This window comes from Scleropages formosus, chromosome 1 (genome assembly GCF_900964775.1).
Source record: "Scleropages formosus chromosome 1, fSclFor1.1, whole genome shotgun sequence".
In the NCBI taxonomy this organism is placed as follows: domain Eukaryota; kingdom Metazoa; phylum Chordata; class Actinopteri; order Osteoglossiformes; family Osteoglossidae; genus Scleropages; species Scleropages formosus.
In genome coordinates this window covers 34,766,192-34,789,176 of record NC_041806.1, presented here as the reverse complement: position 1 = coordinate 34,789,176, position 22,985 = coordinate 34,766,192, and the positions used below count along the sequence as shown (strand labels likewise).

At 42.6% G+C, this 22,985-nt stretch overlaps 1 protein-coding gene across 2 annotated transcripts; it reads right to left on the bottom strand.

The window, feature by feature from the left end:
* Window positions 1–835: 835 nt before the first annotated feature.
* Window positions 836–22,484, bottom strand: LOC108929123 (E3 ubiquitin-protein ligase RNF19B). Of its 2 annotated transcripts, none has more exons than XM_029258652.1 (11): window positions 22,436–22,484; window positions 19,256–19,307; window positions 14,590–15,094; window positions 13,361–13,803; window positions 10,716–10,921; window positions 10,146–10,293; window positions 5,654–5,816; window positions 5,130–5,244; window positions 3,864–3,995; window positions 3,019–3,205; window positions 836–2,575 (listed from the first exon to the last, which is right to left on the bottom strand). In XM_029258652.1, exons 3-11 carry the CDS (start codon window positions 14,737–14,739, stop codon window positions 2,383–2,385), a joined length of 1,737 nt encoding a protein of 578 aa, XP_029114485.1. In that variant the 5' UTR covers window positions 14,740–15,094; window positions 19,256–19,307; window positions 22,436–22,484; the 3' UTR covers window positions 836–2,382. The 2 variants fall into 2 exon arrangements, with proteins under 2 accessions (XP_029114485.1, XP_029114488.1); XM_029258655.1 differs by having other exon boundaries at window positions 19,260–19,307.
* Between the last annotated feature and the right edge of the window lie 501 nt (window positions 22,485–22,985).

The following is a 22,985-nucleotide window of genomic DNA, read 5'->3' as shown; positions in this document are numbered from 1 at the left end:
TAATATTGTAATAATGCAATACAGCACTTGTTCAGTTTGGAATGTTTTAAACTAGAAAAATAGAATGAAAATAACAGAATTGCCAGCAAAATTTTGGGAAAAAAAAAGGAGCCTGAAAAAAATGATCTATCATTGCTGAGACAAGCAGAAAGCGATAAACACATAAACACACACACACGCAGAGTCTAAAACCGCTTGTCCCAAGTAGGGTTGCGGCAAACCGGAGCCTAACCTGGCAACACAGAGTACAAGGCTGGAGAGAGAGGGGACGCACCCAGACCGGGACGCCAGTCTGTCGCAGGGCACTCCAAGCGGGATGCAAACCCCAGACCCACCGGAGAGCAGGCCCTGGTCAAACCCGCTGCACCACCGCACCCCTTAGCTGATAAACAGGTAATCTATTTATTATTTTTTCAGATTGTTAATTTCTAGTGTGCCTCAAGGTCATAATGTCACTGATCAACAAAGTATGTATATCAACAAATACAGCATACATTTATTTTTCTCAATGACTTTGTAAGGGTTCTTAATTAAACATGCATGGAGAGATTGCACTACTCCAGTTCCCAAGCAGCTTTAGCTGTTCTGTAGCATATTTAGAACTTTAAAGTTCTTGTGGCTCCCCCCAAAAATTACAATGTAACAAAAGAAACCAATTATTAAAAATTATACCAGTGTACCTATTTGTCCCCTTAGAAACTACTTTGCTTGAAGTGAAATGTGCTATGTGTGACACAATATATTGCACTAAAATGAAGATTTAAGAAGCAAAGATTCAGATTTGACACTTGTTTTAATCCTTCACGGTGAAACTTCATTTATTTCATCCAAATTAATATACTATTTCAGGTTCCTAGATTGACCGGTTTACACTCCAGATTATAACAGGCTTTCTATGATTGGGTTCTGTAGTCCTCAGCACATACAATTCTGGCATGGCATGCTTTGGTTTTACATTGGTGCTCAGTGATAAAATGCAGTGTAGGTAGAACTAAACCCACCAGCAGCAACACTGTGGGTCCACAGCGGTATCAGCACAGATGTATTGTAAATTCTGGATTAGACAGCAGATGGACATTTTTCATGCAGCTCAGTCTATTAGGAGATGTCCTGACTTGTGACAAACTAATACAACTGGCCCAAAAGAAACACTGATATCTCTCTGAAGACATATGGGAATCAGAAGAATAATTCACAGTGCACTTCAACACTTCCCTCAAAATTATTCAACATATCTGAAAATACGGCCTTCAAATTCACCGAGAAAACAAAATTGTGTTAAAGTGTGACCCAGAAATCGGTGCAGAATTCTGATATTTCTAAATTATCAGACATCAGGAGAATACTTAAGGGATTTTTTATGACCTATCAAAATGATACAATCTAAATGTAAAAGACATGTCAAGCCAAATAGGAAAATGTGTCCCTCCAAGTGGATTTCATATACACTGAAATTTCACTATCCCAAAAATCCAGATGAATACAGTGGCAAGGGATTAGGGAAAGTGATTACACATATGGTTATTTACCAGATGGAAGCTGGGGGGCGTACATCCATTAGCACAGGTGAATCCACCTCCATTGCTACAATTGGTTGTGGCTCTGCCTTTTCGTGTAAAAAAAGTTTGCATAAATTTCAGTTCTCAGCTTGGAACACCAATGAAAAATCTTTTCAGGGTCAGGCAGGTCATGTCATTGTCACTAATAGCTATTAATAGTCACAGTACTTTTACACTCTGATGCTTCTATGCAGTTTCTACCCTGAAGCTCTTTAGAATTACAACTGAGATAGGAGATAAGCTACATCTCTGCAAAACAAATCACACCTTTTTTAATCCTATTTTTTTAAATCCAAAACTATTAGTAAAAACAAACAATGGCCCAAAACAAGTTCCAAAGATTAAATGAGGCAAAATATCTTAAGAAGTAGCAATAATTTTAACCAAGTGGTTAAAAATAACAAGGCTATGGTCCATAAAACTATTCAGCAAAGGTACTGTAAATCGCCTTGGACAAAGGCATCAGTTAAATAAAGAAGGAATAGTATTATCGCACACTTTTTCTTTGTATATTCATTCATAATGGAGAAACTGAAGGCTTCTCGTCTTGTTTTTTGGCAAGTGCCCATTTAAATCACTCAGAGACGGACAGACTCTGACACACTCAGCCAGTCTGTTGCTGCTCCTCTCTGGCACACACAGCATCTACCCTCCCTCCCTTTCCGTCTCTCTCCCTTGCTCCATGGGAGAGAGCTGTTCCACAAGCTGGCCCCTTTGCTGCCCAGAAACTGGAAGTAGCGAGTGGGGTGTGGTGGTGGAAGCATCGTAGCCCCCGGTGAGAGCAGAGACGGGAGCGAGGGTGGGGTGTGGGTGGTTCAGTAGATCAGTCGGCATCAGGCTCCAGTCCAGGCGGGTGTTCCTGGCCCCCTGACTCGCTCCCACACAGCTGCTCTTGGGAGTATGCCAGGGACTCAGCCGATGGGCTCTGGCTGGAGAGGATGCTACTGAGACTGGGTGCACGGCCATCCCGGGGGTAGGCCTCAATCTCTACCCGCACCTCGATGTTGGTCCCCTCCCTGCAGAAACCACACAGGTGTCACAAACAAATATCAAAGCACCCATGTCAGACATTGTACTTGTGAGCAGAGAAGCACACCACAAGTTTTCTTTGAGACTTTAATATAGCTTTTTTTTTAATGCATCTGGAGTGTGTTACTTTCATTTGCTCTGTATCATTGTCCATTGAATTGCTCAGGACAGAACAATCAGTTTAGCAACAAGTCAATAATGGTTCAATAGTTTGCGCGTTTTGAATTATTTAAGCAGTTTCTTTTTAGTCTTTATCAATTTAAGCGGTTTTTTCCCAAAAAGAAACTGAAATCCTTTGGGTGGGAACTGCTATTGCATCCTTTAGAAACAAACTTAAACTTAAAAGCAGATAAAGAATTCACCTATAAAAAGTAGTCTTTGAAGGCCACGTTAAGCAATACAATAATGGCAACAAAGCCATGAGTCTCACCGTACAGAAGGGCTCTGAGTGTCATTGACCTCGCTGGCATCCACGACCACAGCGCATGTCGAGCTGACTTGCTCTCCGCCGCCTTCACGGTTGGGGGGGTCAGTGCTGGTGGTGGGATGGCTGCTCACCGCATGCAAGCTGGTCTCACTGGTCACCTGGTTGGACTGTCCAGTCCAGTGGTCACTGACTACACGGTAAGATGGAAGTCATTTCAGAGTCCATAATCACGCATAGAGGAAATCTAACTCGAAATCACACAACAGTCTACCAGGTTTCTAAAGTACTTTGTGTACAATTTTTTTACCATTTACACAACTATTTTGTGTAACCCTGGTACTGCAGCAGAAGTCTTTCCCTCCTGAAACTTGAATCCATATCCTATTCCACAGCAATGGTATAATGGTAATAATGCAACACAGTGGCACAGACAGCTTTACTGCCTCACATCTCCTGGGCTTGAACATGGGTTCGAATCCAGCTCTGTGTACACTGAATTTGCACGTTCTCCCTGTGTTTGAGTGGATTTCCAGCTTCTCACCAGAAAGACATGTTTCATGTGAACTGGTGACTCTCATTTGCCTGAATAACTTTTATTTGCATGTAGGTGCAAGTGACTCAATGTGTGCGATTGCCCTACGACAGCTTGATGTCCTATCCAAGGTGTATTCTGCCTTGCAGCCTGTCTACTGAGATAAGCTCCAGATCACTGTAGCTCTGCATTGCACAAGCTGTTATTCATAAAGGATGAATGGATGGCTGGATAATACTAATAATAACTAATAATACTTAGTAAGGCATCTGATATGAGATAATTACATTAGGACTGCAGAACGGGGAGGACTTACAGTTAAAGAGCTCTTCCGGCTGGATGTTGCGTGGCTCAGGCTGGTCCTTCTGGTTCTTGCACCAGCCATTCCGGCAGAGGGACATGGGGACCACGCCATATACATAGGTCATCATTAAGGGAACACCGACCCCTGCAAACAAGTACTGGGATTTACAGTCATCTAGTGTACTGTCTGCTTTAATACAGAAAGGATTTTAAAAACATTGCGCTATAATGTATTCAAGCCAGATTACTGCACTGCAGTTCTCGCTCGGGGACTACACAAGGACGTTTTTGTTCGGCATAAGACACACTGTTAGAACATATATTCTTAGAATGAGTGTTCATTAAACACTAAATCAAAACTGGAAAAAGATTCAAAGGAAAAGCCCTACGACACCATTCACCAAATGAAGAAGAAAATGGAGGAGGGCCAGATCAGGAAAGAGAACAGACAGAAGCTTTCGCCACGGACAGCCCATCAGGGGCAGAGAGTCCCACTGCGGTGCTTGTGGGACCTGTCAAAGCAAGGCAAGATTCGCAGACACATCAAAGTGGGCCCGGCCGCAGCAGCTTCCTGAGCGGAGTCACACCGTCCTTAACGATAAGCGACTCATGGCTTTGTTGCGGCACAGTGGGTATGGCTGGCGGGGGGTGGGGATCCCGGGGAACAGCAGACATGCCCCACCGGCTTTGCACCACATTTGGCACATGCTTACACACTAGTCTTGCTCCAGGCGTAGAGCACTGTGAAGAAGGTGGCTTGTCGAGCATGCACCGCTTAGCTTCAGACTCTCGTCTGGACAGGCAGAGCCCTGCTGCCACAGGGAATGTATTTAGCAAGGACTGTTTACACTCTGTTGTGTGACAGCATCCAGAACAATGAGAGAAGGATTCCCCTTTGCATGGAGCGCCTGATAAACATTACGTTTCTATACCATACGGAGCAGTTTCCTTTAAAAGTACGAAAGCCTTGTGCTTTATTAGCAGTACAGATGTGAAATAGTTTTCAGAGATTATTGACTCCTGATGCTCTTGTATTCAGAAATCCCATAGGATGTTCTATAGGGAAGCAACGGTGCACTGAACTTTCTGTGCCTGCTGAGTCTCTGAGCTGTTTATCCCTTTTTATGTTATTCACATAACCTGTAAGCTGCTTGCGATAAGCTTCCGCTAAATGAATAAATGGAATGGAAATGGAAACAGAAAACTTGAAATAATCCCACATCCCCTACATCCCCTGTCTTATACAGAAAATATGCAGTGAAAAAGGTCCTTCACTTACCTAGTGTGACAGCTGCTATGACAGGGGACACGAACACTGACATCATTACCCCACTGGCTACCGTCAAGTAGTGTTTACTTCCTGAGATATTGTTTTTCTTGCATCGACTGTGGACCTGACATAAACAAAGGAAAAAAAGAAGTTGAAAAATAGAAAATATAAAGGACAGGAGAAGAAATAAAAAGATCTTGGGATAGCCTACTTATGATTATTTTAAAATAATAAAAATCACATTCTGCTTCAGACACACAAATTTACAGAAAAAACTCAAAAATTTCCCAGTACATTTAGGTCAATACGGCATATTATATGTTCTAGTTTAATGCATTCTTGGCAGCAATATAAAAAAAAGAACTGCACTTTATTTAAAAGAAATACTTGCAAAAGGTAAAGACATTAAAAACTGATTATAACTGATCAGAAAAACACAGAATAAAAAAGGACTTCCTGCACTATTTAAAGGCAACCAGTGGCAGCAATTGATGGAACAACTGATGTAAGTTCAGCGTGAAGTGTGACAGTACCTTTCGTCCCATGTAGATGGGAATCCCGATGATGATGACTGGTATTGCAATGCCAGCAATGAGGGAGATAACAACCGGTGCCCCCAGCAGCATGCCCACTTGCCAAACAACTTTCCTTGTCTGGGACCAGGGCTTCTTCCCCCAGAAGGTACAGCCTGAGGGACTGCCAAGTCACAACAGGTCAGAGGTCACAGGTCACAGAGATATACCCACAGGCCGTGGAAACATGTAACAAGTCAGATGTCACGCAGACACACAACACTGCTATGCTTTCCAGGCTCACTTTGTAGTACTGCTCAGTTACAAACTGGGCAGACATATTTACATGACTAACATAACCAGTCTTATAACTGTCATATTACATTACCAGTCACTGAGAAAAAAGAACAGAATGTAGCCAGAGCTTATATTAGGATCGGAAAACATCTCTGGCTTTGCCTCTGGCGAGTGGGAACCGATGCAATGTAACCTAGCAAAGGACTTCAATTCATAGCTGGATCTGTTGCTGCATTTGTCAAGCAAACGGTGTGGGGCCAGCGACTGTCATCCTGAGCCCTGCATAACTCCATACAAAAAATACTCACACATTTAGGGCTCGAAACACTGTAGTCAGGGAATTTCAACAGCAATGGAACATGCAAGGCATCACTTGTTGGAATTTGCCTCATTTCACTGTACCTTATGATTCATATGATATCAGCTCTCCTTTAATATACCAGGGCTTGACATTAACAGTTATCTGACTCTCCAGGGCAGGTTATTTGCAGGTAGAATCATTCTGATACCGCTCCGATGGACAGGTATAAAATAAAGTAAAATACTGACAAATTTTATGCAAAATGACAGCCATAATCATAATAAAGAAACTGTGATGTCACTAACTGCCTGAGCTGCATTTTGTATTGAAATTGGATTCCTCACCAGAAAGTGAAAAACTATAAACAAATTAAGCAAAAAAGTTCATATATGTTCCTGTTAAGGGTAATCTTGTACTTTAAACTAAATGCTGTTCATAGTACTACATAATGAAAACAAAACGCAAATTATGGCAGACAAAGGGAAGAAACAATCTACAATAAGCAATTTTTTTGCAATCTAACTCCAACAGAAAGTGTGAGAACATTTAAAGAAAAGAAACGCATAGCTTGGCTGGCAAAGAATCTGGTTTTCTTTCACAAGGTTGTACATCCTATTGCAGAGAAAACGTAACTGCTAAACTTGCAAACAAAAAAATCCAGTTGAATTTTTGCCTGTCAAAGGATAAATATTTTAAACCTTCATATTTACTTATTTTTGTCTTTCCCATTTGTTCCAAAATTGGAAAGGACCAAGATTTCATGGGGCAGATGAAATGGAAAATTAACCTGTCCTGTGGACAACCAAACACAGAAAAATTAAAGCTGAGCCCAATATGCCTTCTTATTTTTTCCCCGAAAAGTGTACAAACCATTTCTGGATTACGTAATATGTGATGTGCGTAAACTTGGATTTAAACAAAAATCCAGAAGGGTCGATGGCTAAAATTCTAAAATTCTCAAAATTTGTGTTACTGTTAATGTTAACACTGTTGCTGCCGTGCAATGGCATGGATGACATACAAAAAATCATGGAAATAAGTTAATTTTGTAAATTTACAGTACTGTGCTATAGTCTTAGGCATTTAGATGTTTCACAAAAATATTTGTTTTAGACAGTTATTTAATGTCTTCTGCATTAGGGTCAATGGGAAAGAGCATATTTTAAGATTTCCAAACATTCCTTTTGCAAAAAGTTACAGTATTACAGTATGGGTTCTGTGTGTCATTAAAGAACGAAAGCACGCACGCACACACACACACACACACACACACACACACACACACACACACACACACAGTCTGAAACTGCTTATCCCAAGCGGGGTCGCAGCGAACTGGAGCCTAACCAGGCAACACAGGGTGCAAGGCTGGAGGGGGAGGGGACACACCCAGGACGGGACGCCAGTCCATTGCAAGGCACCCCAAGCAGGACTCGAACCCCAGACCCGCCAGAGAGCGGGACTCTGCCAAGCCCGCCGTGACCCGCTCAGGACAAGCGGTTGTTGATGATGGATAGTTACTAAGCTTTGTAGGAACTTTATTAATTAAGAGCATTATTTTTGGAAATATTCTCACTTTACAGCTTTTTCCCCAAGTGCCTAAAACTATTTGCACAGTACTGTCTATTTGTGTATATTGCACTTAGACAGACACAGTGGTACAGTAGTACCTATTTATAATATGTTTATATTACTGTAATTAAATTTCTTAAATATTTTATAGCTCTATAACAGAGTACACTACTGTATATATTAATACTGTAATTATTAAATGTAATGTCCTGTGTGTGTTTCATAGGAAAATACAGGAAAGATTACAAAACAAGACAAACCAATTTAAACACACGCACTGACAGTGTAAAAACATATACAATATTATCCCGTGAGGTGGGGGGGTGGGGTCAACTCTGACTTACATAAATTTTGACTAACACAGGGATTGCCGGAATAGAACCCTTACGTACGTCAGAAATTGTCTGTATGTCCTTTGCTGTACCTTTCTAGCTCTGCCCTGAAGTGTTCATGCCAACAGGATGACACCCGCAACTAAACAGAAAGCACAAAGTAGTGACGCTTATATTCGCAGCTACCGAAGTGACATTTCTCCCAGGAGTCCAGTGTTGATGGGAGTAATTATTTCAAAGTGCCACAGTGCGGTTTTCATGAAACAATTTGGTGTCAAACGCAGGGTGCTGGGCATCCTGCTGACTCCCACAGAGATGGCAGGGTGATACTCCGGAGTGGGATGTGTCTGTGGGGAGGGGGGTCAAATGGGGACACGGCTACAAGACCTAAGAAGAATAAATGCAAAGAGGCATAGAAGACAATCTGCTTCACCACTGAGTCCGTTGGACAGCATCCGCAGCAGCGTCCTGCTCGCGGGGCTCTCGGCCAGCGCTGCCACCGCTTATGCTCAGCTCCCAAGGGCTCTGCAAGGTGGCCCCTCTCTGAGCTGCTGTCACTAAGCTGGAAAGCGACCTTGCACAGGGCCAGGCCAACTTTAATGTAGGAGTACTCAGTGTGAATGACTTTACTGGAGCCTGCTCAACACAGTGCGCAGCTTCCAAAATCAATAGAGAGCTAAGAGAAAACACGCTGTAAAAGTCTGGCGGTGAAGAGACCAAGCAACAGCAAAGTGAAGTCAGATTTCAGTGAGGAGAGCGCGCTCCTTCTCACTGCTTTTCTCCATTGGCCCATTCACAGAGAAACCACCAGCGAGCAGGACGCGCTTCACATCTGCCAGTGTGATCCCAGTGAGGAGCCCCACAAGACGAGACAGAGTCGTTCAAAAAGGGAAAAGTGGTTTGGGACTGAAGTGCGGAGAGGGCCATTAACGAAACGTAGATTTAATTCGGTTGTGACTGTCACCTAGGCATATAAATGTTAATGTACATTTTAACTTCTCATGCATTTAAACTAAGTTACATTCTCAGGCAAATCGGAACCTCAGCTCCGTTAAGTTGGGTCCCTCTGTATCTTACACGCTTACATTCGTTTACATTTATACCTGATCCTTTTCTCCAAAGTGACTTTCAGTGTTAAGCTACTAACAATGATTTACTTATTTACTGACTGTGTACAGCAAGATCATTTTTACTGGAGCAGTTCAGGGTAAGTACTTTGCTCAAGGGTAGTAGAGCAGGAGGTTGGATCCAAACCTGGATCTTTTAAGTGCAAGGCAGCAGCTCTAGCCACTATCTTATCTGCTGCACGTTTGTTTTACTCTTTTTTATACACTGTACTTAACAGAGTGTACCTATGTTGTACAAGTACAGCAGAGAAAATGACCAGCAGCCAAAGGTAATTTTACCTAAAAGGAGCAGCACAATGTAATAAACTGTTGCTACATGACAAATGATTGAACAATAACATCAATTACACTGAACAAATGCTTCCATCCTGCAGCACACACTGCAGCACATGTGATTGTCTGGTTTTCTGATCTTCCCTTAATAACTGCACTATTTATTTGATTCGTCTAGCTGCTGCTTCTCTTCAAAATGATTTACAATAATAGTATTTAAAAACTAGTATTAAACTGACTCCTGCCCAAGACGACACACAAAGCTAGATGCACTACACTTAACCCCCTACAGTTATTCACCCATTTTATGAAATGTAACATGATTTCTGAGACACAGTTACACTATGAGCAACTCCAGTTTACCTGAAACACATCTTTGGAGTGTGAGAGGAAACCAGAGCGCCCAGAGGAAACCTATGCAAGCACGAGGGAGAATATGTATACTTCATACAGACTGAGAAAGATTTAAACCCACAGCCCTAGTGCTGTGAGACACCAACACTACCTGCTGCACTACCACGCTACCAGAATGCCATACTGAATGCCCTGCTGAGAAAGCGTACCTTTACACACTGGGGGAGGAGCAGGGGATGTGGTAGACAGCCGCGTACCTGAGGTAGTGCACATCTGTGATCTCCTGCATGCAGAGCCAGCAGAACTGGCAGGCGCAGACACTGCAGTTTATGCGGTTGCAGCTGCCGTCGTTGGTCTTCATGATGTAGGCTCCGCAGCGGGGACACGCCTTGATCTCCTCCACCTCTGCAATGACAGCCAGCCATAAAGGAGTGCCCATGAGGCACAGGGCACAGGTCGACTGGAAGGAGACGGCGTGTCAGCGGAACACAGACGACAGTCAGGGGACACAGAGGTGTACTTGTAGGCATGGCAGAGACTGTAGCATTTTTATACAAAAGTACACTGGTAATGGTTGAACCGGAGGCAAATTTCTGCTTAGGGTTGTACTGTCATAAACCAAGACTGTTTATTTCTCATCATAAACGGAAGCTTTCCTAAAATTGAAGTGCACTGTAGAGGTCGTCTGACATACCGTTTAAAGATAAATGAGCAACTGCAGCTGAAATAAAAAGGGAGCACGTTTGTTTCAGACATGCTTCCCGGACATGTAGCGTTGCTCGCTGCACCATTCGGAGGAATGGAAGGAGAGGAAGCGAGAGACGAACCGCTGGCAGTCTCCTCGTTGAAGACGAACAGCGCGGAGGCATCGTTGTGTCCCGAGGTGTGGCGGGCGCGCAGGCGTCGGGCCTGGTCACACGTCTGGTCTGGGTGCCACAGTTGCCGACAGTGGTAGCAGAACTCGGTGTCGCAACCCTCGCGCCCGCACCGGAGCCTGGGACACTCGGCACAGCCATAGGCAATCACAGCGTAGCTAGAGGGTAAGGGCGGCATGCAAAGTCAGCCACTTTTGTGGGAAGCTCACTAATACAGTTGGACCAACTGGCAGAAGCCATTCTGTGCCCACTAGTCACTGAGTTCAAGAGGAAACACAGTGTAAGGTAAAATGGCAGAATTTAAATTCCAAGTTTAAGTAAAGGCGGGGGTGTGGTGGTGCAGTGGGTTGGACCACAGTCCTGCTCTCCGGTGGGTCTGGGGTTCAAGTCCTGCTGGGGGTGCCTTGCGATGGACTGGCGTCCCATCCTGGGTGTGTCCCCTCCCCTTACGCCCTGTGTTACCGGGTAGGCCCCATTCCCCGCGACCCCGTATGGGACAAGTGGTTCTGAAAGTGTGTGTGTGTGTGTGTGAGTGAGAGAGAGTTTAAGTAAAGGACAAAGTGATATGTTTGACTGCTTCAGTCAAATGTGGGCTTCAGTTCTGTCAGTGTTACACACAGTATCACTGCTCTGAGAGAGGAGCTGGATTTGGACTGAATTCCTACAGATGAGTCCAGAACTCTAGATACCATCAGACCTCATCAGCTCTCATACTTGGAACTTAGTGAAATATGTCAGATAAATATACATATACAAATACACACACACACTTTCAGAACCACTTGTCCCATACGGGGTCATGTGGAACTGGAGCCTACCTGGTAACACAGGGTGTAAGGCTGGAGGGGGAGGGGACACACCCAGGATGGGATGCCAGTCTGTCACAAGGCACCCCAAGTGGGACTTGAACCCCAAACCCACTGGAGAGCAGGACTGCAGTCCAACCCACTGTGCCACTGCACCCCCACTGTAAGATAAATATTACTAACCAAATATTAATTAAATATGATGAACTTCAAAATGTCACATATTTCAATAACTCTCAAAAATATTGAGGAAATGGTAAGAAAAATGTTGATAAACATATATTTTGGCTATGTTCCAGTAAGTAAAAATGCCAAAATATTTGTGTTCCCCCAATGGTGAGACTTTTTTCCCAAACAGTGTTGACTTGTCATTTTTATGTTCAGGCAAAGAAATCACTTGTGTGATTTACAACTAGATGACATGACTTGAGGGAGAAGGTCAAACTCAACTGTTCTGCAAAATTCAAAACTATTCAACGACAAAAACTCAACAACTTCAACTATGTCTATAACCAGCCAAACACTTATCAAGAACATTTTACATGCAGCTTTCCTTTTTTTAGGCTTTCTCCTAATGGCTACAGTGTTCCAGTTTACATTAAGTTACTAAAATGCATACTAGGGAATCCTCAATGTGCACAAAGTGGTTGTTGAGTGTTTATGTATGTAAGTAGAGCTCAATGTCAATGATAAAACATAAAAGGATGATATGATGAATGAATAGTACATATAAGAAAGTACAAAAATCCAATAACGACAGAACGGACATGCTAAGTAAACTTAAAAATGAGGAAAAAAACGAAAGAAAAAATTAAACATGGAAACCAGTAATAAAAACATAACTGAAGACTTCTTTATTATAATACTAATGACATATATATATATTATTGAAAGGAATAATTGTGAGAGATTAAATTTTTTTTTAATTGCAAATTAAAACTTAATAATTAGCACTGAAATGTTTCATTGAATTATTTATCAGCATTGAACAGTCTCTCAGCAAAGATGGGTCATACAAATGGACCACGTGACATTTAGCTGCAAGGCAGCATGGGATTGCTGACACTCCGACTGAGCTCTTGTTTTAGCACAATGAATTTATATTGATTTTAGGCACACGTTTTAAGTAAAAGATAAGGACAAGGCTGGGAGGCGGAATGGGCTTCTTCTTCATCAGGACGAGAGCCTCAGCAGATCCCACAGTGTTGACAGCAATAAACGCTCTCCCCTTTCATCCAGCAAGCGAAACGCACAGACATCGTCATATGACACCAGTAGAGAAACCCAATACCATGCGTCCTGAGAAAGCACAATGCCTCATTATGTTTACCACATTGTAATCCAAGCCCGCACGAAACCAGCTGTATAATAGTCATCCTCCATCCTTACATATTAAACCTTAGAGAGATGAGCAAGACATGTATGTCAGTACAAACGGTTCCTTAGGGCACAGTACTGATGTTTCGTGAGCATCAGCACCAGCCAGCACTTCACAGCCGCCTTCTATAGGTTCACTATGTGAAACAGTAAAAATTCCACCGATTAGGGTCACTTGGTAACAAGCAACAACACACTCCCTCCACTTCCCTCCCTTTTGCCTTATGCACACTGACAATGTTGACTTGACTGGTGAACAAAAAAAATCCCTGGCTCGGTGTTCACTTAGTAATCAAATTTGCATGACAGTAAAACGGAATATGACCAGAATCATTATGCGCTAAAAATGTTATAGACCAATGTGGTTTTTTCTCAACAAAACACAAATCTGTGTTCTTCTAGGAAAGGACTGACCTGCAGTCAGGGGCAGGACACCAGCGGGTGTCTGGGTCGGCAGCCAGGAAACGACGGAGCTGGAACTCCTCAAAGCGCTCGAGCAGCGCACGGTCCTCCAGGATGGCGTGGACGTCGGGCGGCGCCAGCACCTCGTGGCACTGCGGGCACGCGATGCCCACACGGCTCTCAGAGATCTCAATGCGCAGGTACTGGCGCAAACAGTCCAGGCAGGAGCGGTGCGGGCAGGAGGAAAGGCGGGGGAAGCGGCAGCGAGGCTGGCTCAGAAGGCACAGGGGGCACTCCAGGTGGTCCAGAAGCTGCTCCTGGCTGGAGGCTGAGGAGGAGAGGACCCTTGTGGAGCTGCCATCACTGCGTTCGAGGCCCTCTCCGTCCTCCCCTCCCGCCACGCCTTCACTTCTGCCTCCTCCTGCTTCTCCTCCTCCTCCAGCAATGCCCTGGTCCTGAGAGAGAGTTCACAACTAGTCACATCACCATCTGCACCAGTTTCACCTTTTTACATGTCTAATTTATCAGAGATGAAAAGTCATTTTGGCTCCTACTGATTTGGTGCTAATATTCTGCTAATTGTCATAAATAAACATAACAAATAAATAAGTAAACATAAATGCATCTCCTCTAGGGCACCTAACCAGTTGGCTGCACAGTCAGCCATCATTATTTACCTACAGTGTCAGTCATTTGAATTCACACACTATTATTTGTGTGCCTAAATTACCATGTACTATACAAAGAAAGGACATAAACCGCACAATGGTTTTCCAGCGATCTGCAATGATTGATGGACATGAGAGTTAAAGTCCGTACAGGAGGATCCTGCTTCACTGTGTACTTTGAGCCTTTTCCTCTGACCACATCTTGGGTGTTGGAGGAAGATCTCACCCACTTGGTCACTTGGCAATAAGAATGAAGTCACTAAAAATCAAATAAACACAAACTCCATGGATGTACTGTATATCCCATATGTTATTTTCTTGTAAAAAGCCTTCCATGTAATCGTTACAACAATTTTAGCTACAATGTTTGATCACACAATTAGTCTTTTTTGAATATAAGTCAGTTATAATGGAAATAAAATGAAGGAAATTGCCTTGACTGCATACAGACTATCACCATAGTAGGCTGGAACAGTCAGAACTGCTGTGTTGCCTGGTGGTCATCAGCTGCTGCTGCTGAACATGTATCAGAACACCTTCCCAGCACTAGTGTCTGAAGACCACCAACACTACCTGTTCTGTGTTCTCGTTGGGTGTCAGCGTGATGGCGACCTCCTCGCGACACTTTGCGGCCCCGGGCCCCTCCGGCCGGGCATCTGCCTGGGACTTGCGGCTGAAGAAGCGGAGGAAGCTGAGATGCTGGTGCTGCTTGGGCCTCTTCATGGTCTGGTAAAGCTTGGTCAGGCCAGATCGGCATGGGCACCTCGGTGATGGACGAGGAATGCGGGAGCAGTGGGAGAGGGGGTGAGCTGAGCACGCTGGGGTCCAGCCAATGTGTGCGTGTAGCCTGAGGCTGCTTGTAAGAGAACTTTACGGTTCGCAGTCCATGACGTGGAAGGCAGGCAGTGTGAAATCAAGCAGAGCGGAAACAGAGATCCTTAAGAGTCATGCAGTCTTAGCCGGTTGACATCTCAGAGTTAGATTTCTTCAGTGTCCATGCATCTTTTCACTAGTCACTATGTTTTCAATCAGGAGAGGCCTCATCCTGCTTCATGAGTGAGTTCAGATGTCCATGACCCTAAAAAAAAAGCCCACTCTTAATAGCTATAAACAATAAAATCCAGTCATCCACAAATGGCTCTTTTTTCAGCTGCTATGAGATCAAAATGTAACAGGTTTTTGTTCAATTGTCTATTCTAAGTTTCCATCATGGTCATGAAGGAATTTTTTATTAAGTACAATAACATACACTTGCAATTTTAAGGATAAAACAATTATCTGTGGTTTGTGTTTTAATGCAATTTAAAAGTTTGCCAAAGCATAAACAAGAAACAATAAGCATTCAATAGCACTGAATAAGAGTCACTGACTGAAAAGAGCTTATTTCTGTGGTGCAGCACATTTATAATTTTCTGCAGTACGAACACCATAATCCTAAAACACCGATCATAAAGCAATATATTAATCAAAGGCTAGAACAGAAATGCACACCAGGCAGGCGTGGAAAAGTAGTGAAACTTAGGAGTGAACAGGGAGGGATGAGACAAGTTGTCACCTTTTAAACACGCATGAATGAAGGCATCAGAGCACACCTGGTATTAGCCATGTATTTGTGAAGAAACATACTATTTTCCACTTAACACCCTCTTCGGCTTTTACAGATTCTCTGCTCAGCTGTAACCTTCACTGACAGTTAAGTAGCCACTACTTTTTACATTCCTCTGCTATTCTAAAAGTATCATCTTGAATAGAAAACACTATGAATATCGTATGTAATATAAGCGTAATGTATCACTGCCTGGGTCCTGCATTGCAAAATAAAATGCTATCACCAAAAAACAACTTGTCCACTGCTGTATTTATAATTCTCACGGTAACACGTTCGACACGGGAACACCATACTTTTCATATTGCATTCTAATGCAGATAAACTGAGTTTCATATTTTTTATAACATTCCATGCAAAAAATGCTACTGTGATCTTACGTTTGACAAAAATCTCGATTAAACCTCACACTGGTCTCAAAGTTTACATCACTGGCAGTTTCATAGTCATCATAACATATTTATTTCAGTAATAAACTCTCAGATATATGACATGGTAGAGGGGAAAACCTGATAAATATGAAGATATGGAGGAATACAATTCTGAACTAAAAAATTATTTGTTTGCAGTGAGGATACACCACTCACCCCAGACAATAGCTATACTGTTTGGTGCCTGACCTAATATCAAGCCTGATGGCCTCATTACTGGGATGGCAAGAACTGGCCCCTAACTGTGGAGCTCAGTGGGGAGACGGCAGTTTGATGTGTCATCGTTCGGCTGTCTGTTGTTTCACTCCTCGCGGAAGAAGCCACAGACACACCAGCTTCAAATAAGGCGTCCCAGATTTCCACGATGATGTTCCTAACTGTCAAAATTTTTAGTAAGAGACTCTCAACCAAGGATTCACGTGCGCTCCGGGTGCAAGGCAGCTGTGACTCTGAGCTCTCACATTGTAGCAGATTCGATACCAGTGAAAACTGACTGATTTAGAGGGAAACAAGTGAAAAACAAATGCCATTCACAGTACCCTCAGGCTCTTCAAAATATTTCCAGTGTATGGCAATCTATTGCTTTAGCCTGAAAGATCTTTTGAGGTGAAAATCTCTGATTGTCTGATGATTCTCAGAGGGAGTTCCAGGAAAGTACATTAATCCTCTATTTACTGGTATCTCCTCTTGCTTGACTTGGTATTCAGGATAAATTAACTAGTATGATGAAAAAGATTAATGGTTCTAGATGGCATACAATTAATACACATACACACACACACATTTTCTGAACCACTTGTCCCATTTGGGGTCGCAGGGAGCCAGAGCCTAACCCGGTAACACAGGGCGTAAGGCTGCAGGGGGAGGGGACACACCCAGGATGGGACGCCAGTCCATTGCAAGGCACCCCAAGCGGGACTCAAACCCCAGACCCACTGGAGAGCAGAACCCGGTCCAACCCACCGCGCCACCACGCCCCCCATACAATTAATAGTTATACAGTATTTATGTATTAACAGTTATATTTATAACATGCAGAAAGTAAAGTAAGCTGAGCAAATCTCTCTTAATTATGAGTATAATCCGCTTTGCGTTTCATTCTTAACAAAACTTACTACATACTCACCATGCTCTACTTCTGCAATACTTCAGATTTGTTCCTTTTTATATACTACTTCTTCAGTGATATCTCACAATCAATATCTACAGGCAAAATTAGAGGTCAAAAACTGAACATCAGTTATTTCAATCACAGAAAGGAGCTCACCAGGATCTGAACCCAACCCACACTCAGGAGGGATGCTAGCCTGGACCCTGGATTTGCCCACTAGCCTTTTAACAGCTTCTCTCCTAGTTCTGTGCCTCCTCTCTCACGCTTCCCCCAGAAAAGTCTTTAATCCCTCCCCGGGTGCACATCCGCTCCAGTTTTCAAACATCCACGGAGGAGAAGCCAGGATCACAAATAAACTTCAACCAACCACTGTTTGCATAATGCTGTGCAGTTTATTTATAGAGTTTTCCCAGTAGCTTCATAAAGAAAACTTACTTGCTTAGTTAGTTTTCAGTGAGCACTGCCAAGAAGAACTAGAAAACAAGACTGACAAGACACTAAATTTCCTTTCTTAATTGCCTATTATAACTATGCAGGAATTAAATAAATCTGAAATAATCCAACAGCTATGTGTTTTAATGGAGCTCGAATACTATATCAGCATTAGTGAGTTGGCACTTATTGTTTTAAAACCAGCTATATTTTCTAATCATTATTTTGTTCCAGAACTAGTTACATAATGGACATAATTAGAAAACTGTAGAAATAAGCAGCTCTTGCTATTTGCTATTAACTCATTCTATGTGAATTATATAAAAGTGCAGTTAAAAATGGACCCGTTAACCCAATAAACACTAAATGATTGTGGTTAGGCAAGTTTTTGAAAATGAGTCAGGGATATATTTTTCCTATACATAATGATATTTTAGTAGGTATGTATTACTTTACAATTAATGCCATGTAAAAGCTGGGTCCGTTTGAAATTACAGCTGTCCTTTCCATCAACGCTGCACATATTATGGGCTCTTTTCATTGTGTCATCGCACTTTACATTTTTTGAGGTTTTGCCATTTTTAAGGTCTGTAAGGAAAATTAAATCCTATCTACACATGTATTGATGGAAGGATTGAATCTGATCAGTTACGATTATTCTAAGCTGTTTACTGTGTGCATAGGACAGTATAATAAATGTTCATGTTTACACTTGAAATCCACACACTGAGATTGTATTTTCCCACCTGTGATAAACAAACACTTCTACAAATGACTATTTGCACTTGTACACTGTGCTGCTTCTGTCCATATTGCACTGAGGCAAGATGTGCCATGTTACGTCACCGGTGGGAGTTACCACCTGGCCTGCATTTTTCCCTCCAGGAAACTGTAATTAACTAAAGAATTATTATGCTATTGCGTATGAAAAATACTTTGAATAAATGTTAATTTTGGCAAAATAACTTAAGAATACAGAAAACATCAGTGAAATTAATGAATGGACTGTCTTGACTTTTTTGCACGGAGGGTACTTAGACTTGTTTGATGAAGTGCGCCAACAACAGGTTGTTGTGAATTACAGAAATTTACAGAAAAATTAACAGCAGCGCAACTGTAGACAAAATATCACATTAAACTGTGTAGGAAAATGAACAATGACTTGGCTTTTCTTTCACGAGCTACCAAACGAGTCCAAGTCCATTGGCCGCACCATCAATACTCTGTGCCATGGTCCATATGGTTTGTGTATGGTGTGTTGGAAAACCGGCCAGAGGAAAAGAAAAAAAAAATCTAACAAATAATACAAAATAACTGTCTGTAATGTTTTAGCTTAAAAAAATGAGTCTATTTTTTACTGGAACAGTAATGCCAATCTGTTTACTGAGGGGAAAAAAAAACCTGTTTTTGCATTTTTAAGTACAGCAGTACATTTTTGATAAAGTCCTCTAGTTCAATTTACATTTAACAGCCAAAGATTTAACCATCAGCACATCATAATGCTGAGGCAGCAATGCCATGATTCCCTATATGCCAATGCAAAATAACCCCAAATGAAGGCCTTGAAAAGAGTCCACTCTGCTACCTGCCTGGTGTATTTCTTTAATGAAACTGAGTACGAGGAGGCAGCGGAAACAGTGGACGAGGGGAATCACTTACCTACCGTCTGTTAATATCCTTCACTGGAGAGGTCCATAGAGGACTGCAGTGCCTGGAATGGATAGAAATGTTAAAAGGACACAGATTTTTTTTTTTTATAAATGGAGATGGCCATTGAGAAAGGGGCCGATGATACTGACAAGCTAAACATGTTCTTTTGTAAAATGGAGCTAATGTGATTATGGCTGGTTTTCTTCTTTAACCATTCTGACAAATAGGTCTAACAAAATTACAACATTTTTTCCATTTTCTTTTACTTTTATAAGGAATACTACTCTCAGAAATGTGCAGCTGTACATCATTTACATATTCCTATTTATCGTTTATTCATATGATGGAAAAATCAAAAGAAACAACTGCTCTCAAATCCCGGGTTTTCAAGAAGTTCATGCTCTCCTCTTCTAATTGCTACACCTACCCGAAAATGTAATGCTCTCTGTTTGGAGCCCTTAAAAAAAATACCTTTTTCAAAAAAATAATAATCAAAATAACAGATTGGGTACGGAAAAAAATTGTACAAAACAAGAACGTGACCTTTGTTTGTCCAAAGACTATTTGGGTAGTACAAGGAGTGGCATTTGGTTGGCAAAAGAAAGAACACATGTATCTTGTGGTTTCACAATTCCGACCTGCTAGTTATTCAGATCAGCTCAGGCATTACGCACAAGAAAAAACGGAATTGTTTTTTAAAAGTAGGTGCCTTAATACCACACAACAATACAGTTATAGAAACCCTTTGCTAACCCTATACACTCTGAATTAATTTTGGTATTGTTTTCTGGGTAAAAAGTCATTGTTCTGTATTATCCTATGATACTTCTATTAGTGAGTGATATTAAAGTTATTAGAAAGAAAGGTCCACAGAGAGGAATGCAGAAAAGACAGGATTACAAAAAAATCTATGAACGCAAATAATGTGCTATGAGAAAGATGTCTCTGCTTGGACCTGTTACTCGTTACAACCTGCACATCTGAAAATCAACAGCTAAAAAGTCCAAACAGAACTGCAAAATTACAACAGCTGTAACAGTACAAACTATAGAGCATAAGCAGTGAAATCAGGATGCATATGAGTTTGATAATAATACAAACGTTTCATTTTCCGAATGTAAAACACATCCATCCATCCGCTTATCATAACAAAAACATATACCGTTAACATAATCACACCTGCCCCACAGAAGCTGAAATGTGCTACTCCTAACTGTGCATTGTGTATGGGAACAAACTTTGACCTTAACATGGCATTACCATGGTGCAGAAAGGTCCAAAATTATTTGAGGAAAACAGACATAAGGCTGCGTGGCGGTACAGCAGGTAGTGCACAGTGTGTGGGCTGCTCGGGTGTTGGCTGGAAACTGGATCAGTGTGTGAGTGACTGACTGACTTCCTGAGTGGGCCTATCCTGAAATGGAGTGGTGTCCCATCCCGGGTAATACCCAGACTAGCCAAGTGCCCTATGATTCCAGGATGGCCTCCAGACCCCCATGATGCTGAGTTAAAGAGGCGGTTACAGATAGTGAGTGAGAAAACTGACACAATGTGGAATTATTTTTGTCTATGAACTTTGTTGTGTTTTCTCTTTAGGTGTTGAAATACAGTCGCAGTGGCAAAATTCCAAAGGTGGGAAAATCATTCACTTTGTATGATATTTGTAGTCAAAAAGGCATATCAATCTAGCCACTAGTCCCACCCGAAAACAAACTGTAGAGCACTGTAAGCTCCTTAGCCAAGGGATTAAATGACACAAGACATTCTTGGGAGCCACACGAGCCAAAACTGCTGATCGAGTCCATTTACTGCACTATTTGGGGCCAAGATAACATGGACACAAGTTCACCGAAAACGACAGACGAAACATGCGAATCCATCAGATATTTCGAATCTCAAAAGGAGTGGTACCCAGCGGAATGCAGTTTTAAGAGAATGAATTTGAACTAATATGTAAATATATATATATAAAATACAGTGTGTATGTATAATATATAATATATTATGTATATATATATATATAAAATACATTATAGTTTAATCATTGCAAAAAGATTTTACTCCTGTTTCTGAAATAATCCAACTGGTTAGATACCACAATTAAAATAACAAGGTTTAGCACGTGAGTCATTATTATTCACCCTGATTTATCTGCCGTTTTTTGCCCAAACTCAAGTGACTTACACTGTTAGATAATCAAGTCGAGAACGATTTACCTATTTATGCAGCGACGTATTAGTGTGTCAATTCACAGGGTAAGTAAGTGCGATGATCGAGGGTATTATAGAAAAGCTGGGATTCGAACCAACACCCGTCCGACCGTAAGGCTACAGCCTTACCGGGTTACAAAGGGCTTTTTGGTGACATTTTCGACGGGGAAAGAGAACGCGTGAGCCGGTCGCCAGGTCGGAATTCCACGGCAGATCAGCACACACTGCACGTGCGTGTTCCGGCCAGCTCGGTGCCACGGGCCATGGCATGCATGGCACGGTGATGATGGGAGCGCGTCCTCGTGGACGGCATGATCCACAGCACTGCGGCCGTTTCCTCCGCGCTGGGAAACATGTCAACTTTCCCCGAGTCCGCACACACACAGCTCAGCTGTCGGATCCCCGTCGCACCACACTCACTCACTGTCCTTGGCCGCGACAACAAGACCGCACGCGTGCGCGCGCCCCACGCACGTCTTCCTCGCCGTCGAGACCGCAAATTCTCACCTATGTCATTATGTCAGCAGCGAATAAGTATGTGTGTGTCTAAATGTTCCTTAAGTCTTAACTGTCAATAAACTGGCCGCCGTCTCACGGGACTTCTGGCCCACATAATCTTGGCAACCCGACTAACGTGACAAATAATCGAAGAGCATGTCAGCGTTTGCGCGTGCGGGCCGTAATGTAAACAAAAACACTGCGACTTTGTCAAAGACAAATAATTTATAAAGACGCGTGTCCAGCTGCCAGGGGCATCACCACCGCATCAGCAGCACGAAGCACTGCAGGGAGTGGCGAGGAAGGCTCTTACACTTACACTACATCGAATCGCTTGACGTGTGTCTAGAACGGCTCGTCGGATTAAGAAATAAAATCAATTTTTCTAATTTTTCAACCAGCACTACAAGTACAGGGTCACGCAATACAGACACAGCCGCTTATAATTTTGCCCCAAAACAGCAGAGAAACCTCGTCTTACCTGCACTGCAATCGGCGCGAGTTTATCGCATCTCGGAAAGCGCACTTGGCTCCGCCCACCGGGTCAGGTGACCGCCCACAACAAACCTGCCCACTGCTGTGGTGCGGCGGCGCGCTGTCCTCTCGTGTGGCCGCGCGTGTCACAGGATCCTACAGGATCCCATCGAGAAAAAAAGGGAACCGCCGCGTGACGTTCACCGGGAGATACCCCGTTATTTTCTCAGAATTGCCCCTTTCCCTGCCTGCGGCAAATCCACTGCAGCAAATTACACAGTCAAGCCCGACGCGTCTCGCATAGAGGGAATCCCTCCCTGTCCATGCGTGTACGTTTATTTTCCGTGTATTCTAAATGACCAGGACGGTATCTGAATACAATTCGCAATGGCTGAAATCTGATAAATACGGGATTTATTAATATTGTAAATGTATTAGTACAGCTAAATATAATTAACTGGAAGCTTTTTCGCATCTTTCTTTTAGGGATAATTTTGATATAGCAAAATGTCGTGCATTCTGATTTTTCATTCATTTTTGTCTTTCATCGTGTATAT

What these genes read in the sequence shown, in the direction of transcription:
- LOC108929123 (XM_029258652.1), bottom strand. Translation starts at nt 14,739, where the DNA reads ATGAAGAGGCCCAAGCAGCACCAGCATCTCAGCTTCCTCCGCTTCTTC. An exon ending in CAACGAGGAGACTGCCAGCG is followed by an intron (nt 10,294 to 10,715) that starts GTTCGTCTCTCG and finishes CTGTCATTGCAG; the next exon opens with AGGTGGAGGAGATCAAGGCG. An exon ending in CCATCTACATGGGACGAAAG is followed by an intron (nt 5,245 to 5,653) that starts GTACTGTCACAC and finishes TGTTTATGTCAG; the next exon opens with GTCCACAGTCGATGCAAGAA.